Here is a 19,884-nt window from a genome sequence, read left to right as displayed (position 1 = left end):
GTCCAGGTATCGAGTGAAGCCGTGACTCTACTCAAATTTTGTACTCACGCAGTTTGCGAGATCAATCCATCGCTAAAAATATCAAATAGAAAAAGTTTTAAATCCCCCCGTTGCATGAAAAGCCATAAAACAATAAAGAAAGAATTTATTTGTTCAAACTCAAGAAAAATGGCAACTTCTTACCAATGAGATCTTTCACACGAATTAATTTCTGCAGCCGATCATTTTATTCGTATTTATCCAATGGATTGTGACTTAAATTGGAATAATAAAAGGAACGATCGATCGGATTTCTTTCGAACCGGTCCATAAACATTCCCGGGTACCAAAAATAACAAACGGTGAAAGTTTCGGCCAAATCTGCCGGGTAGTTTTTGAGTTCATGGATGACATACAGACAAACATTCATTTTTATATATAAAGATTTGCTGTGGAAAATCTCAGATTGGATGTCCTTTACGTAGTTGCCAACTTTCCTGATTTGTCTGGCAGACTCCCAGTTTTTTGTCTTTTCCTGAATTCTAATAAAGTACAGGTATCCCTCATATAACACGATTAACTCGTTCCATGTAGTATCGAAACCGTGTTATGCGAGACTTTTTTAAAAATGGTTTTTTTACTCATTTTTTAACCTAATTAATCACGTACATATCATAAATAATTTCAACCTGTATCGTGTTATATCAAAACCGTGTTATACAAGACTTTGAAATAATGTAAATCAAGGAATGTGTACCGTATTATATCGAAAACAATTGATAAGGTGCAAATTTTATAATGGATGCAGGGCCGGATTTAGGGGAGGGCAGGCGGGGCTGCTGCCCCGGAGCCTCCACAAGGAAGGGGCCCCAACAATAAAATTTTTACAAAATATCCTAACTTTCACGGGTCGAAAATATCGGATATATACATATATATCAAAATATTTGGATATAGAGTAGAAGACCGTTATAACGCACACCTTGGGACCACAGCTTTTGCGTTATACAGAATTTTGCGTTATATAGATCATTTCACAAATTTTGAAACTAATATTCAGAATATATCCATATATCAGCACTTCAGAATGAGTTTTATCTGCAATGAGTATTAAAGCACCAATATTAAAATTAGTTATTCACAAATAAATATGTTTCACAATCAAAATCCTGCACTTCTGCTAGCTTCATGGTTTGCATAACAGCTGCATTTTCAAGAGCCAGCTGGTATTTTCTGTTAACTGTGAGTACTCATTTCCAATTTAAGAGCTTTGAATTAAGATGGAAAGATGAAAAACGGTTTCAAAATTTAATTTACCTAACAATTTTTATGTTTTCAAGACAAAACAGAGGAAGTTTTTTAACTTAAAAACCTATTGTTTACTTCTGAAAAGTTGTGCGGTTTATAGAGAATTGCGTTATACAGGTCGGCGTTATAACGGTCTTCTACTGTATATCAAAGTATCGGATATTTTCTAAAATATGATGATCTTTTCGAACCCTGATTAGGGGCCTCCACTCCTTCGTTGCCCCGGGGACCCCACACTTCTAAATCCGGCCCTGAATGGATGAAAATTTGGCTCAAGAGAACTATAAACAAAAACTAGCAACTGGAACCCACTGATTTAAAAATAAGAGTTGTTATAAACGATAAAACTTAATTATTTTACTTGCCTCAAATTCAAATTGTTGTTCACAACAAGAAGAAACTTAATCCACTTTTCTTTCTGTACTAAGAACAAAACGCATTTTATAAGAAAAGATATCTGAGCTTTTCTGTAGCCATAAAGTTCGTCTGATCAACAACAACAAAACATAATTTAAAATAAAATGAATAGAATCATTCTATTTATTTTATTTTGTATTTTTTTCGACTACATTTATCATTTGCCAAATTTAGCTTATGTTTAATCCTAATGTTATTTTCTTACGATGCATTGGAAACAAAATAATATTCACCTTTTTGCTTTTAGAACACTGATGAGAAAAATCAAGTATGTATTTAAAAGTTTAAAGTTAGTGTTATACGGGGAAATCAAACTTTTGTGCCAAGGACAGACAATTTTTCGCAAAAGTTTCATAAAAACAAAGTAAAAACTTATTACAGTTGTTATCATACATTTTTAATAGTGTATTGAATAAATATTGAATTCTTTCTTTTAAAATTCATTTTACATCAAAACCGTGTAATTATGAATTCAAGTTTTGTACTGTGTTGTAGAAGTACCGTGTTATACAAGGACGCCTGTAAATATCTCTCGAATTCCATCAAAACAACGAAATTCCCCGAAAAAGAGATTTTCTAGCACTTAAAATTCAGGAACAAATCCCTACAGTAAAACCATCACAATTACAAAAATGAAACCTTTTCATGAATGACTGAAAATTGCATGTTTAAAATCATTTTGAAACATTTTAATTAGTATTTATTTCTAATTTTAAACAATTTTTCCAAAAAATAGTGCAAAACATTCCTGATTTTTCTCTGCATGAACTTTTTTCATAAGAAAATATAAACTTATTCTTATTTTTGAAAAACTTTTTTAACCTAAAAAATATAGTGTTTTCAACTTCAGAAATACAATGGCAGTAGCATACTTTCCAACTCTACTGTTTTTAACGGGAGACTCCTGTTTTTGGCTTCCATCTCCCGATTTCCCGTTTTTTACGATTTTCTCCCGTTTTTTGGAGTTTTTCAGTCAATCAATCAAAAAGTTCTTCTCAACTTTCTTCTCAATAGATGGCGCTCTTTTCTAGTCTACCAGTGTCAGAGAATAAAAAAATTTCCAACTAATAACTCATTTAGTAAAAATTAATTTTTTGGAAACTTTCCACATTGCATGTTCAACGAAGCACGTGCTTTGCTGAAAATTGCAGCAGATTTCAATCCTTTTGCATCTTGAAATTATTTCAATTATTTTGAATGTTTGAAATTATTTTAGCATGTGCTACCCTATACCTACTTAATTTGTATTTTATTTTTATTATATATTGATTTTTTTTTTTTCGGATTTTAGTAATTAAATTTTTGTAGCTACTTTTTTGGTAGAGACTGGCGAATGTACGAAAATTTAAGCAAATTCACTCCTTGTTTTTTGGTTTTTCCTTTGCAGTATATTTTTCTTGCTGCTACCAATTAGCTTACATCTGTGAAAAATCCCCATTACACTTCAAATTTAGTATTCTTGTTATTTAAAAGCATAATTTAATTATTCTGTTGGGAAGATATGTCGCTGGTAAATCACCTTTCTATGTATCTGTAGTGGAATCTCCTGTTTTGTTTTCTTTGAAGGTTGGCAAGTATGCAGTAGCCTCGGTTTCCAAATTCCGGGTACTGTGGGTTTTCCGAACGCCAAATTTCCTATGCTATTAATTTTAAGAAATCCCAACTTTTTTTTATACATCCCTCTTTCACACAAAATTTTGTTATTAACTTTTCCCATTCAATGTTTCCCTAGTTTTCAGATTTTAATGTTGTCAGCTATAACTTTGACAAGGTGGTAAACACAACCTGGAAATAGGGAATTCTCAGGGAAATTTTAATTTTTGGAAAAAATCAGGGAACTATCTAGGTATTTTAAAAGTTTCTCAAAATATCAGGGGAAAATATAATTTTGAACTGCCAAACCTCTTGAAGTTTTCCTCCTTGATATTTCTTTTCATTTTGACACATTTTTTTTTTTTTTTTTGCCAAATGAAGCTTTATGCATATTCTAAAATTATTTTTAACTGCTACAAACCTGCAAAGCCTCGAGATCAAACTCGACAAAAAATAATAAACATTTGTAAAACTACCTCAACTCGGGTACAGTAAAACCTGTAAAGTTGACCACCTTTGTAAGTTGACCACTTGTCTAAGTTGACCGCTTTTGTCAGGAACGGAATTAGCCTGCATCAAATAACTCAAACTTTGTAAGTTTACCACCTCTCTATCTTGACCACCTGTCTATCTTGACCACTAATATACACCAGCTTTGGTTTGCAGCATTGTAAAAAACCCTTTGTAAGTTGACCACTAGGCAAAAGCATTAGATTGTACTAAAAGTTTCATCAGTTATGCATCAAATAAGCAACAAGACATTTTAGAAAAACCTATGAATATTTGTTTCCATCGAAAAACATTGGGCTCATGTTAAGTCCCAGAAAAAGCGCCAAAATTCAATAAGGAGGTATTTTGTTGAAAAGTAGATTACCATTGTTAAAAATGTACAAGAAAAAATCAAATGGAGAATTTGAGTCACTTTTGACTTGTTATGAATCTTTAGGAATTGTTAATATCAAGTAAGTAGTTTTTCATAAGCAATAAGGCAATTTTAAATTTGTATGATATTTTAGACGTCATTCTGGTAAATAACCTCTAAAAATATTCAGAGCAACAGTTTTTCTTATTGTTTTAAAGTAATGTTAAGCAATGAAAGTAAGTTTAAAGTATTCCAGTTAATTAAAAATGAATGCATGGGACAAGAAATGACAAAAAAAATTTTTTTTCATTATTACCCTCTATAAGTTGACCACCTGTCTTAAGTTGACCACCAAAGTGCTGCACCGCAAGTGGTCAACTTACACAGGTTTTACTGTATGATTATTTTCTTTATTTTTTAATTTATTCAAAAGTTCTGACGATTGTGTTGGTAATTATTAATACCATTTTAATATTTTGATTTTTACAGCTGATGATCTCAATATTTTCGCATCTGTGTTTGGAATTGTATTTTTCTTTTCTGTTTTTTTAATTTAAATTTCCATTTATCACTAAGCTTTGTTATTTAGAAGGCTTGTGAATAAAATTAGTTTATTTGCATTGAAGCCTTAATTCAGAAATGTTGAATTGAAATTCTCTATTCATTTTGAGTGCGAGTTTTCAAATGTCACACGTTAAATGTTGATCCAGACAAGATTTAATTAAAAAAAGCTTAATCTTCAAGTATTTTGAATGTTAATCTAACTGTTTTCTTTCCTGATATGAAAATCGACTGTTTTTCCCAGGGCTGGATTTAAGGGAGGGCAGGCGGGGCTGCTGCCCCGGGGCCTCCACAACAAAGGGGCCCCCCCTCAGTAAAATTTTTACAAAATATCCTAACTTTCACGGATCAGCAAATTTTACTTTTTTTTCTCCCAGACTTTTTTTTTTTTTTGTATTTCTACAAAGAATGCTTACACAAAAATAATACTACAGTAGAAGACCGTTATAACTCACACCTTGGGACCAGAGCTTTTGCGTTATACAGGTTTTTGCGTTATATAGATCATTTCACAAATTTTGAAACTAATATTCAGAATATATCTATATATTAGCACTTCAGAATGAGTTTTATCGGCAATGAGTATCAAAGCACCAATATTACAATTAGTTAATCACAAATAAATATGTTTCACAATCAAAATCCTGCACTTCTGCTAGCTCCATGGTTTGCATAACAGCTGCATTTTCTAGAGCAATCTGGTATTTTCTGTTTACTATGAGTACTAATTTTCAATTTAAAAGCTTTGAAATAAGATGGAAAGATGAAAAACTTTCAGAATTTAATTTGCCTAACAAGTTTTATTTTTGCAAAGCAAAACAGAGGGATATTTTAAACTTCAAAACCTATTGTTTGCTTCTGAAAAGTTGTGCGGTTTATAGAGAATTGCGTTATATAGGTCGGGGTTATAACGGTCTTCTACTGTATTATCGATATATCAGAAAGCCTTGATTGTAAGTATCCATTTACTATCAATTTTTACTTTCTTTTATATCTAATACATAGAAGAAAGTATTGGATTCGTGCAAATTTTCGAATTTCGAATTTTGACGGATTCGAACGTTTTGAGGTGTGCCGAGTCCATTTCGACTATTTTTGGAAAATGTCTGTCTGTCTGTGTGTGTGTGTCACGTCTGTGTGTGACCAGTTTTTTGTGGCCGCTCTGCAGCAGAAACTACCGCATGAAGTCGAACGAAATTTGGTACACATATGTGCCCCTATGTGAACTTGTGCCCATTGGTTTTTGGCGCGAATTCCTCCAAGGGGGGTGGAGCAATGGGACGTTTTTTGAGTTACGCGTGCTTGCTCTTCCTCAGGAAGTAACTGGCGGAATCAGACAAAATTTGGTCCATATGTTGCCATTAACAGGAACAGGTGCTGATTCAATTTTGGTGTCAATAACTCAAACGGGGGTTGAGCTATAGAACGTTTTTTGTCGTCAATTGTGACTGCTGTATCTCAAGAAATAATGAACAGAATGAAAGAAAAATTTATCGGCAAGTAGCCCTTAGTGGGTATAAAAGCTGATTTTATTTTGGTGTCAAAAGCTGAAAAGGGGGGGTAGCGCAATCGCCCGTTCTTTTTTTCCATTGTGAGTGCCCTATCTCAAGAAGTAATGCTACGTTCTGGTTGAAATTTGGAATATATGTGAATCCATATGTAAACAGGCTTTGGTTCAATTTTGACGCCAATCGCTCCAAGAGGTGTTGATTTTTTTTTTTTTTTTTTTTTGAATAAAAATAGCTTTATTAATGCAACAATAAGAAAGATAAATCGTAATAGATTGTCGTCTGCGTATTTCTCGTGATTTTAATTGAATGGAAATGATCGCAAATATTATTTCAATGATTTAAAATTTTTAACTGTTGCCATCTTATGTTTGTTAACAAATAAAATATTTGTAATTAATTCAAGCAAGGCTTTTAAAATAACTTTCAATTTTCGCTCTTTGCTTTGCTTTTGCAATAATTCAGACATTGGGATGGTAGTCAAGTTTTTGCATGTGTAATTTTGTTTTTGTTGGGAATATTGCTTCCTCGTCAAGCATGGGGAGGGATCAGAAAAAAAAAAGAAAAATATAGAAGAAAGTTTCGTGATGGCCACAACATACTAGTTTATTTTATCAAGCATTTCAGTAGCAATATATATATATATATTTTTTATTCATTTAATTTGTAATTTGTATCTATGAGTTAAAGAGATAATGTGTTGTAAATATCGTATGAAAATAAACTTAAACTTACATAACTTTTATGAAATGTATGTTTAGATGTACTTTAATGAAATGTATGTTTAGATATAAATAAGAAACAGCAATTTTAAGTCTATAAATTATAATAATAATAATGTAAAAAAATATATATAGCAGTAACTTATGGATGTATTTACTATTGAAGTGCTGATCGAAAATATTGTATATATACATATATATCGAAATACAATAGAAGACCGTTATAACGCTGACCTATATAAACACAATTCTCTATAAAACGCACAACTTATCAGAAATAAACAATAGGTTTTGAAGTTTAAAAAATCCCTCTGTTTTGCTTTGGAAACATAAAAATTGTTATTCAAATTAAATTTTGAAAGTTTTTCATCTTTCCATCTTAATTCAAAGATTTTAAATTTGAAATTAGAAATCATAACAAACAGAAAATACCAGATGGCTCTTTAAGATGGAGCAGTTATCCAAACCATGAAGCAAGCAGAAGTGCAGGATAATGCATTTTCTTTTGATTGTGAAACATATTTATTTGTGAATAACTAATTGTAATATTGGTGCTTTAATATTCATTGCAGATAAAACTCATTCTGATATATATGCTAATATACAGATATATTCTGACTGTTAGTTTCAAAATTTGTGAAATGATCTATATAACGCAAAAACCTGTATAACGCAAAAGCTGTGGCCCCAAGGTGTGCGTTATAACGGTATTCTACTGTATTCGGATATGTATCAAAGTATCGGATATTTTCGAAAATATGATGATCTTTTGGGACCCTGATCTGGTTTGGGGCCTCCACTCCTTCGTTGCCCCGATGCCTCCACACTTCCAAATCCGGCCCTGGTTTTTCCTCATATTTTTCAAACTAAAATCTAATGCTTGCTACAGTTGTAAAACCAGGGAAATATTTGCTGCAAAGTTAGGGAATTACCAGGGTACTTTTTTTTTCAGGATTTTGTTACCACCCTATCTGAATTGCAGCTGTTTTTGTCAGGGTTCGTACGCCTCCTGAAAACTCCTGAAATTAAATTTTTTCTTCTAAGGGCCCTTAAAACTCCTGAACTTTTGTTTTAACCTCCTGATTTTTCTCCTCTCCTCCTTATAATAACTTTCAACAACAATCCCTAATTTAAATTCCATGTCATCTCCGTTTAGGCAGCCATATTGAATTGCTGGCAACCAATCAAAATTCTCGTATTATACAGATCACCCAATGCCTTTCGCAAAGACTCGGGGTGTGTTCGAACCGATTGACCGGTTACTCTGTTCAAACATGCCCATTACGGTTACTGATTGTAACTGCCACTAGAGAACGAACCGAGATCATGTGCTAGGTTTTGTGTAACAGCAACAGCTATTAAGCATATCTTCTATATTGCTAATTAGTAGTGATATTGCTATTTTGTGGTATATTTAGTACTGATAATATGCCGATATATCTAATATTTTGTGTACTCCTGTTATTTTCAAATATTTTGAATCCAATTTTTAATTATTTTCTTTTTATGATTGAATAGTGTTTGAAAAAAAAATTACTAATCAATTAAAAATTTGACAGCAAAGTAGATTAAACGTTACTGAAACTAATTTTCTTGTAAAATCCGCTCGTGTTATTACTCCTGAATGTTTTGCTTTTGACTCCTGAAAACTCCTGAATTTCATTTTGTCTGGAAGAGTATGAACCTTGTTTTGTAATCAGAATCTTGTCGGATCTTCAAAGTTTTTTTTCCCTTTTCCTTCAGAACATTGACAAAGTGGATGAAATCAGGACTCGCTTGGAAGGGGAAGGGTTCGAGTTCTCGAACGCTCAGTGCGCTCAGCTGATTGGCGTCTACTCGGAAGCCAAGAACCTTGACGTCGTCCAAGATTTGATGCAGAAGATGTGAGTAAAAAAAAAAAATTCATTCAGATTTTCAAAGACATTCTGATTTTGGCCACCCCTCTTGGATTCTCTCTGAGCTCTGATTCTTTTCTTCAAGTTGAATTGTTTTCATTGATGTTCTATGCCATTATCTCTACATAGTATAAAATGAAGTGTCCAAAAAGCGTCTGTTTGTTTGAACTCGCAAAACTCGAGAACTACCCGGCCGATTGCGCTGAAATTTTCACAGTTTGTTCCTTTAAGTCCTGAGAAGGTTTGCAGACCAGTTCGAATAAAATTCGATGAATAGTTCTTTTTTTATTCCAATTTAGGCCCAATTTTCACATAAATTCCCGAATATGGGGGTGAAAAATGACTCGCAAATAGTAATATCATATATCGTTGGAAAGGGAAGAATTTTCCGCGTTCTACGCAATTTGTTCCAATGTTCTAACTTAATTGCGGCGGGAATTATTTACGTTTTTAGCTCGAATTTGTTTAGGCTTAGCTGAAATTTAGACACTACTTTCTTCATTAAATAAATCAATAAAAAGTGAAGGAATTGTCCCACAGCTTTCTTTTTGACGCCATTGGGAAAAAGCGACCTTTTTTACTCCAGATCTAACTCGACCTATGGTCGAAAGTTTAACCCTCTATCTCCATTAGAAAAAAAGTTACAAGCGAATGAAATGAAGTTCAAAAATCTGTTCTCTATTCAAGTTTTTAACCATTTTATTTTGCGTTTCCACGGTAATGCTTTTTGAATCCATTATTTCCATCTTTCTCATTTTCAATTCTGAAACGTATTTTATTTTGTGTTTCCATGGTTACGCTTTTTAAATCCATCGTTCTCATTTTATTTTCTTAAAAGTATTTTAATATCTGTCGTCATTGTTTGGAGGGGAAATTTTGCATGATGATTTTTTTTCTTTTATTTATGCCTGATTGTTGAATATACGTCTCTTGACGCAATTTTTGTTTTCAAAATAGACCGGGCAAAGCCGGGCAACGCAGCTAGTACTACTATATTGTAATGTATGTCATGATTTTATGTGCTACTATGTATCATGATACACTTGCAACCATCAAATTTATAATATTTAATGCAAAAAATAGTTATTTCCGTTGAATTATAGCAACCAAGCAGAATTTTGAAGTTTAAAATGTAAAATTATATTGCATTCTTACCAGAGGCGGCGATTGGGACTGAACAGTCAGAGGGGGAGAAAAAAAAACAACTGAAAGCCATGGCATGGGCGCCCATATGCAAAATTGTAAGGGGGGGGGGGGCGGCTCAGAAATTTTAACCATGGTTTAGCAAAATTTTAACCATGGTTTAGCAGGATATTTTCCTCATGGAGGCAGATTTCAGGACAGATTAGAGTCATTAAAATTTGACTTTTTTAATTATTTATTCATTGATGGCTGGAGAAGAAATATTTTTATATTTCAGGCAAAGAAAAAAAGTACTAAAAGCAAGGAAGTTCTAATCTCCAAGGGGGGGGGCTCGAGCCCCCCCCCCCTTGTCCCCCTTTGAGCCATGGGACTTATAGCGGCAATGAATTTTTTTTTTTTTTTTAAGAGAAAAAAGAAGTACAAAATTTTGCTGGGGCTGGTTTTGAGAGCAGATGAGTAGTAATTGATACATATAACAACCTTTTCATGACACCCTAGTCTATCTCTACTACAGTAGAAGACCCTTATAACGCCGACCTATATAACGCAATTCTCTATAAACCGCACAACTTTTCAGAAGCAAACAATAGGTTTTGAAGTTTAAAATATCCCTCTGTTTTGCTTTGCAAAAATAAAACTTGTTAGGCAAATTAAATTCTGAAAGTTTTTCATCTTTCCATCTTATTTCAAAGCTTTTAAATTGAAAATTAGTACTCATAGTAAACAGAAAATACCAGATTGCTCTAGAAAATGCAGCTGTTATGCAAACCATGAAGATAGCAGAAGTGCAGGATTTTGATTGTGAAACATATTTATTTGTGAATAACTCATTGTAATATTGGTGCTTTAATACTCATTGCAGATAAAACTCATTCTGAAGTGCTAACATATAGATATATTCTGAATATTAGTTTCAAAATTTGTGAAATGATCTATATAATGCAAAAGCTCTGGTCCCAAGGTGTGCGTTGTAACAATCTTCTACTGTATATACATGCACACATCGAAATTCTTTCCGACGTTTAGAAAGCTTATTAAAACAAATATGTTACCAATACAGCAACAGCGCTGACTTTACTAGAGAAACAATCTACACAAGTTTTGTTTCCGAAATGTTCGAAGATTAGGCCTTTTGTATTGCAGCAGATACCATGTCTCAGTACGTGAAATACTCCGCCAGCTCAGTCATTCCAGACAATGACTGCAGTTTCGTGCTTATTGGCACTCATCAGCCCAGCATAGGAAGTGACTGTGCTGGAGGTGGAAAACCTCTTAAGGAAGCCTGGAATGCCAAACAAACTGGTAGCTAATGTAGTATTAGCACAGACCAGACAAGTGACCAAAATACCTTGTCTCAAGTCTTGTTTTATTAGCTGTAACATGTCACAGTTAATCGTAGAAAATGCGGGGTAGTGTACACTTGGCAAAAACTCACGATCTTTAATGTGCCACCATAAAAGTAAATCACTTGGAGTTCGATCTGGAGATCACAGTAGCTACAGAAGAAGAAGATTGTCTCATTAGAACTTAGTCAAATCTGATGAGTAAGAAACTTTTTACATGAAATACACTGCAAGCTCAGTCATTTCCAGCCAAGGACTGCAGTTTCGTGCTTATTAGCACTCATCAGCCCGGCATAGGAAAGTGACTGGGCTGGAGGTGGAAAACCTCTTAAGAAAGCCTAGAGTGCGAAACAAACTGGTAGCTAATATAGAATTAGCAGACCAGACGAGTGACCGAAGCAATAGTTCGGTTTCAACTCAAAGATTGAAGGCAAGGCAGGTATATTCAGTAAATTACCCCCATTAGCCAGGGCTAAAGCAGAATTACATGAAATACACCGCCAGCTCAGTCATTTCCAGCCAAGGACTGCAGTTTCGAGTGCAGACAAGTGAAATGTCTGTGTAGCGAGTAGTCTGTGCTAATTCTATAATAGCTACCAGTTTGTTTGGCACTCTTGACTTCCTTAAGAGGCTTTCCATCTCCAGCTCAGTCACTTTCCTATGCCGGGCTGATGAGTGCTAATAAGCACGAAACTGCAGTCCTCGGCTGGTAATGACTGAGCTGGCGGTGTATTTCATGTATTTCTGCTTAACCCTGGCTAATGGGCGGTAATTTACTGAATATAAGAAACTTTTTATTAAGGAAATGTGGAAAGCCTGCGAGATAATTGGGGGTGCCCCGTCTTGTAGGAAAATACATTGATAGTGACATGTTACAACAAGTGGCAGAAAATAAAGTCTTAAGACTTGATATCTGCCGCATTACGAAAGGTTCACATATCAAACATTTGGGGAAAAAACTTCTGCAATTTCTTTCTATAGCTAAGTCAACGGTGTTGCTGAATTGGTAATAGGTTTCTTTAATGAGCCTTCCAAGCGCTGGATGGATGGAAGAATTTGTCACAAAACCTGGACACTTCGCGGCACCCCTTGGCAACTCTTGTGGCACCCAGTATGAGAACCCCGGTTTAGGTGATTCAATTCATGGGCTCATTAAGAAAGAAATGAACACCATTTATTAATCCTTCAAAAAATTCTCGACTAAAAACGAACCATTGACAAAATTCTCAATTCTGAAAACGGAACTAGCAAATCCACTGGTGAAAGAATGTCAATGTTGCAACGCAAACACATTTTGGGTTTACTTACAATTCTATATCTTTAAATGTTATTAACCCCTTACCGCTCCTTCCCGTGATATTGCTGTGCTGGGGTGTGCAATATTAAAGCGACGAAACTATTAAAACCAATTCATTTATTTTGCCCGGAATACATTTTATTTCTCTCTTTATACACTAGATGGCAGCACCAGTCCATTTTAAATGTAATTCCAGAGATGAAGAAAGGAAATTTGGTACTAACTTACCAGATTGTGACGTTGGCCTCTGTATCTGAAGCTTTGAAATTTACCACACAAGAAAAATTTACTTATCTTCACTTATATTACACAAAAGATTAATAAAATTCTTTTTTAATGTTAAAAAGACGTATTTCTTAAATTTTTGCTGCTTACTTGGGCTTGCTTGTTAACTTTTCATCAAATTTTAAATTTTTTTAAAATTTTAATCTAAAAATATTGAAATTGAAAAATTGAATGCACATGTTGTGCATACATTTATTTTTATATCATTTTCTTAAATAAAAAAAATTAGACACTTTTATGTCCGTTTTCTTGAAAATTATCTGATCGTTAAGGGGTTAATGTATCAGTTTTTTTCTTGCATCTAAATTTCATAAAATTCAACTATTTCTTAAATCTCATCTGTGTTTTCCCAAAATTGACAGAAACGGACTTTAGCAAAAACAAAATACTCAAAACAACCTCTCTTCTAATTAGGCCTCACCCCTTTATAATGATTACAATTTAGGAAAACAATAATTGATTTTATTAATACCTTAATAAATCAGGATTTAAAGTTTAGCCAACAGTGCAGCATTGCTAGTAACAAGGCCAATAAAGTGCTAGGGTTTATCAGTAGATCTATTTCAAACAAATCTAAAGAAGTTCTTCTGCCCTTATATAGAAGTTTGGTAAGACCCCATTTGGAGTATGCTGTTCAGTTTTGGTCTCCTTGTCTTAAGAAAGACATTAATGTATTGGAAAGGGTTCAAAGGCGGGCTACAAGGCTAATGAATGGACTTTCCCACTTAGATTATGATTCCAGGCTCAGAAGGCTAAAAATGTACAGTCTTGAGCAAAGAAGAGACCGAGGGGACATGATTCAGTTGTTTAAATTTATTAAAACGAAGGATGTTACGGAGCTAAAGTTTAGCATTGAAAACAGGACAAGGGGTCATTGTTTCAAGCTATTTAAATCTCGGGCTAACATGGATATTAGGAAAAATTATTATTATAGCAGGGTAGTGGAACTCGGAACAGCTCTCCGGAAGAGGTGGTCATGGGCAAGGGGGTGGATGGCTTTAAGAGGGCCATTGATCTTCACTAAGGATTGTAAATGGACTAGAACCAGTCTAGCTGGGCCCAGAGCCTGTTGCTGGTCGTCACTTTTGTATTTGTATAACTTGTTTGATATCTTAACTGTACTATAAAAATATAGTGATGGTAAAATAACAGCCAATGAAATGACTGAAAGGTTGTTGCATAGGAATCTCAAAGTGAATTTCATAATCAACATTTCAAACTTCATGCTAAGGCTGGAATGGATCAACTGCTACCATTTGCTATAGGTTAAAATTGAACTGGAGTAGAACTGTTATTGTTGCATAATAATTTTGTACTTCATCAGCAAAATCATTTGAAGTTCAATTAGGTTCCTATATTTTAATGCTACTTTTAAACTATTTCGTTCCTATTTTAAAATATATAAATATTGATAAATGATTACTTTTTACTTCCTTTTACAAAAAAGGAAGTATTGTATTCGAGAAAAAAATTTCACTCAAAAATCGGCCTTAATTTCCATTTTGCTCATCCCCAAATGAATGTTGAGTTTTATTTTTCAGCCTGACCACACGTGGATATATGCCTAGGAACGTACAGACACCCGAAATATCCATTTTGACGATCCCAGAGTTAATTACAACGTATTTTCTCGTGACATCTGTATGTACGTATGTATGTGTGTGTGTGTATGTCGCATAACTCAAGAACGGAATGTCCTAGAAAGTTGAAATTTGGTTCTTAGACTCTTAGTGGGGTCTAGTTGTGCACCTCCCCTTTTGGTTGCATTCGGGTGACTCTAAATGGGTCTTTTGCTCCCTTTTAGGGGGAAATCATTGTTAAATTCGATGTAAACTGAAGTGGTACAGTAGAAGACCGTTATAACGCCAACCTGTATAACGCAATTCTCTATAAACCGCACTACTTTTCAGAAGTAAACAATAGGTTTTGAAGTTTAAAAAATCCCTCTGTTTTGCTTTGCAAAAATAAAAATTGTTAGAAAAATTAAATTTTGAAAGTTTTTCATCTTTCCATCTTATTTCAAAGCATTTAAATTTAAAATTTGTACTCATAGTAAACAGAAAATACCAAATGGCTCTTGAAAATGCAGTTGTTATGCAAACCATGAAGCTAGCATAAGTTATAATAACTAATTGTAATATTGGTGCTTTGATACTCATTGCAGATAAAACTCATTCTGAAGTACTAATATATAGATATATTCTAAATATTAGTTTCAAAATTTGTGAAATGATCTATATGACGCAAAAACCTGTATAACGCAAAAGCTCTGGTCCCAAGGTGTGCATTATAACGGTCTTCTACTGTATTATAATTTGGTTGACACTTGGCGATATATCGCCAATATTTTAATGCCAACTTGGCGACAAATTTGGCGATTTTTTTTTTTTAAATCTGGTTTTAATTCGGTCACTGTTGGTGATATTTAGAGAGTAAACTATTGAATCATATAAAATTGCCAATAATGAGAAAATGACATTAAATTGGAGTAAAAGGAAGTCATGTGATGCACACATGAGCTCGTTTTTTTTGTTTTAAATCATTCCTTGGATGTACAGTAGAGAACCAATTATCCTGGAAGTTCGGGACCATTGCTATCCCGGATATCTGAATTTCCTGGTTTTCTGGATCGGTGAAAAGTGCTATTGGCCGATTGTTTATAAAGCTTAAATTACTATAATAAATAATAACACATATTCGAATAAGAAGAAAAGAGTTCAGAAATGCTTATAAATATCGAAATATTAAAAACTACTTGTGAGGGAAAAATTTAAGCACCAAAAGGCACGAGACCCTTCACAATAAGTTTGAAAAAGAAAAAAAAAACTTTTTGATATTTTAAAATATTTAAAAAAAGAAAATGAACGGAAGGGCAAGAAACAAGTTTTTGAAGGTAAATGTGCGATTTTCTAGTGTATAAAAGAATTTGTTTTCATGAATGCATTGCATTTTTTAAATTTTTTGTAAAGATTTTGCGTTTGCGATCACGATAGTTAATGATAACTATTGCTTTTGCATTAAGTTAATATCAATAGAAATTTGATTTATGAGTTCTTGCAGCCTTATTACAGTCTTGCGTTTAACGATTTCTCGATTCCACGATCAACTATCTGTAAAATTCGCCAATCTGGTTTTCGGAGTTTCCTGCACTTTCTCGACGTCACTTACGCTCAAAACGGCTTTAATTAAAGGCCATTCAATAAAATATCGCACTTTGGAACAAAACACAAAAACTTCAGACTTACGAGTGTACTCCTTAATTCAAGAAAATATTTCGGAAATTTTGCCCGGCGTAAGGATAACAACCCTTTGAAGTTCGTTTTTGTAAACATTTTCCCGAGTTATACGTGAGTAATATGGTATTCATTAAGAAACCGTTCATATTCTTTTAGGTATTTCAAAAAAATGCTTAGTTTTTCAAAAATTACCAAAAATGCGTATTTTTTAAAAATAACGTTAAAATCAGCAAAAAGTTGCCGGTTTTCTGGTTTCCCGGTTTTTTGGTTCCCGGATAAAAGGTTCTGCACTGTAGTTAGTTCTTTAATTTGTTTATTGTCAATAATGTGGTCTGGTTGAGTAATGCGTAACTGACAGTAATGTATTTTTCCCACAGGAAAAAAATCAATCCAGGTTTCAGACTGGATATCGTGAAAGCTATCGAGTATGCTGCATTGCTGGTGAAATATGAAAAATATGACGGTGAGTAACTCTTGATGGTTCGGTGAAAGCGATCCTTTTTGTGCGCTGTTTTATTACTGGAAAAAATCCTTTTTCAAAACTCACGATAGCAGAAAACAAAACCTTTTCATTTGTAAGCATGAAAATTATTTTTAATGCCTTTTTCAAACATCTCATTTCATTAAAAAAAAAAATAATAATAATGTAAATCTTCTTCCAAATGTAGGATATATTGCTACTGCATATCAATTAATATTTTTTGTGAAATTCTATCAACTTTCTTATGTATTCGAATAAAAACTGTTATCGTGAAAAATATAAATAACAATTTATTAGTTGTAGAGTATGCAGTTCATATTTAAATTATAAAAATTTTCAAATAATGAAATTAGATATTTTTATATGAAATGTTTTTAATGAGAACAAGAAATGCGCAACATTGTTGTATTAAAGTTTTCTGCGACAATTGTAAAAGAAACACAAATGTGCAAGATATTTCAGATACGCGTTTCGGAGTTTTCATTGTAAAAAGGATTTTTTTTACAATGCAAAACAATATGTTAACTTATGGAGAGCATCCATTTAAATGCCAAGTTTTGCCGTCTTATGCGTGTTTGTACTCATTTTAAAAAGTGCTTTTCATTACAGGGGGTCAGCTGACCTTTTGACCCTTCCCTGAATCCGCCCTTGGTCCCTGAAAATGCATTAAAAACTTCCTGATTTATCTCTGAACTTCTTAAATTTAAATTTGTTGCAAGTAATTAGGTGAACCGTAGTGACATATTCAGTAAAGAATAGGACTTGTGGCTGGAGAGTCGCTGGTTCAATGCCTATGGGCTGAAGATCCTCCATGTTTGCTAATGGGTGACTGGGGCACATTAAATATGTTGCGGATCCAAAGATATCCAAGTTCCCACTTCAAATCGATGTCTCTGGGAGTAACGGATCGGGGGTGGCTCAACTGCTGTTCTGGATTTAAAAAAAGAAAAATGGCTCTTTTTTACTGGTTAAACCAGGTACAGAGAACCTAGGAGCATAATGTAAAGTAATGCATGTAATTAGGTCAATTATGAAGAAAATAACTATGTCTCTTGTAAAATATGTTTTTTTTAACCTAAAAACTGCATTTTTTAAAACTTAAAAAAAGAAATATTCCCAAAAACTACCAAATTGCCTTGCTGAAATCTCAAAAAATTCAGTAAGTTTTTACAAAATTCACAAAATAAAAGACTCTTAAAAAAAAAAATACTTTGAATAACCCCAGTAAGTGACTGTCTTCCAGTTTAGAGCGCTCAATCTCACAATGTTGTGTTTTGGGTTTCTCGTATTTAGGTATGAGGTTAAAGGGAGCAGAAATAGTTGTTTGCTGTGACATTTTATTTGATTTATGGTGAATATTTTAACCTATAATTTCACACCAGGGTGACCAACCTTTCTGAGAAGAGTAGCGCCATCTGGGGAAAATGGAACGTTCATGACACTGTCAAATTTTCTTACATACTGATCTAGTCATTACGAGCCTGCCTTATTAATGCTTGGATCCTACGTAGAATCGTAACCACTATGATTTGGCATTTTCATAGCATTTCAAATTTATATAGTAAATGGCTATCAGAATAGCATAATTTACTGTCTTGGTTTAATCTATAATTTATGTAGAAGACCCAAGTAGAATGAGGTTAAGGTTAAAAGTCTCCATTAAATTTCAAAATAAAATGGTACTTTTCTCAATTGTCTATCTGCAGCATAAAATAAATATCTGGGGCAGAAAATTTAAAACCCTTTGTTGTGGAAAACTCTTTGAATGTGTACTGAAAACACTTTTTTTTTTTTTTTTTGTTAAAAGATAGACCAAATATAAAATCAAAATAATTGAGCCTTTTTGATCATCTGTTAAAAAGAAAATCATTGTGAAAAATTAGAATTTGCAACCATCATGGTCCTATGGTATACTACAAAAGGCTATTAAATAGCATTTTAAGAATATTTTGAATTTTTTAATGAATTTCCTGTACCACTGTTAGTATTCTGATGTGCCATACTGTAGCATGCATGCTGCCAGCGCTGATTTAACCCCTACCCTCTCGCTCCAGTGAATATGCCGAGCTAGGGTTTCGATAATCATTTCTCGCGCCCGTGATATTGCCGTGTTGGGGTGTGCAATATTAACGCGACGAAACGATTAAAATCAATTCATTTCTTTGGCCCGGAAAACATTTTATTTCTCTTTTTATGCAATAGATGGCAGCACCAGTCACATTTAAACGTAATTGCGGATTTTAAATGTAATTGCAGAGATGCAGGAAGGAATTTTGGTACTACTTACCAGGTTGTGACGTTGGTCTGTGTATCTCAAGCTATGAAATTTACCACACAAGAAAAATTTACTTATCTTTACTTATATTACCCAAAAGATTAATAAAATTCCTTTTTAATGTTTAAAAGAGGTATATCTTCAATTTTTGCTGCTTGCTTGGGCTTGCTTGTTGATTTTCAAAAAATTTTAAATTTTTTTTTAAATTTCAATCTAAAAAATATTGAATTGCTTTTGCAGTTAACAAACAAATCAGCTGCAAGAGGATCTAGATCATATTACGGAGTGGGCTGATAAATGGTGTATGACTGTTAATGTTGGGAAATGTCAAGTGCTACATTTAGGGCATGGAAATAAGTGTACAAGCTATTATTTGCAAGGTTCAGTCATTAGTCAGGCAGACAAAGTTACTAAGCCAATAAGATGCTTGAGTTTATCAATAGATCTATTTCAAACAAATCCAAAGAAGTTCTTCTGCCCTTATATAGAAGTTTGGTAAGACCTCATTTGGAGTATGCTGTTCAGTTTTGGTCTCCTTATCTTAAGAAAGACATTAATGTATTTTAAAGGGTTCAAAGGCAGGCTTCAAGGCTAATAAATGGACTTTCTCACTTAGACTATGATTCCATTCTTACTTGAGCAAAGAAGAGACCGAGGGGACATGATTCAGCTGTTTAAATTTTTATTAAAATGAAAGATGTTACGGGGCTGAAGTTTAGCACTGAAAACAGGACGAGGGGTCATTGTTTCAAGCTATTTAAATCTCAGGCTAACATGGATATTAGGAAAAATTATTATTTTAGCAGGGTAGTGGAACCTCGGGACAGCTTACCGGAAGAGGGGGTCATGAGCAAAGGAGTAGACAGTTTTAAGAGGGCCATTGATCTTCACTGGGGATTGTAAATGGACTAGGACCAGTCTAGCTGGGCCCAGAGCCTGTTGCTGGTCGTCACTTTTGTATTTGTATTTGTATAAAATG

At 33.6% G+C, this 19,884-nt stretch overlaps 1 protein-coding gene across 1 annotated transcript in view; it reads left to right on the top strand.

Annotated features, from left to right (window-relative positions):
* The window catches only part of LOC129232843 (leucine-rich PPR motif-containing protein, mitochondrial-like), a gene marked incomplete at its 5' end in the record, with an annotated part of 80,443 nt that overhangs the window by 29,167 nt on the left and 31,392 nt on the right, over positions 1 to 19,884 (top strand). The window contains 2 exon segments of the mRNA XM_054866942.1: positions 8,694 to 8,833; positions 16,527 to 16,612. Of these exon segments, the coding sequence (XP_054722917.1) occupies positions 8,694 to 8,833; positions 16,527 to 16,612 (226 nt within the window).

Source organism: Uloborus diversus, unplaced genomic scaffold (assembly GCF_026930045.1).
Source record: "Uloborus diversus isolate 005 unplaced genomic scaffold, Udiv.v.3.1 scaffold_14, whole genome shotgun sequence".
Lineage (NCBI taxonomy): Eukaryota > Metazoa > Arthropoda > Arachnida > Araneae > Uloboridae > Uloborus > Uloborus diversus.
This window is presented reverse-complemented; position numbering and strand designations above follow the sequence as displayed.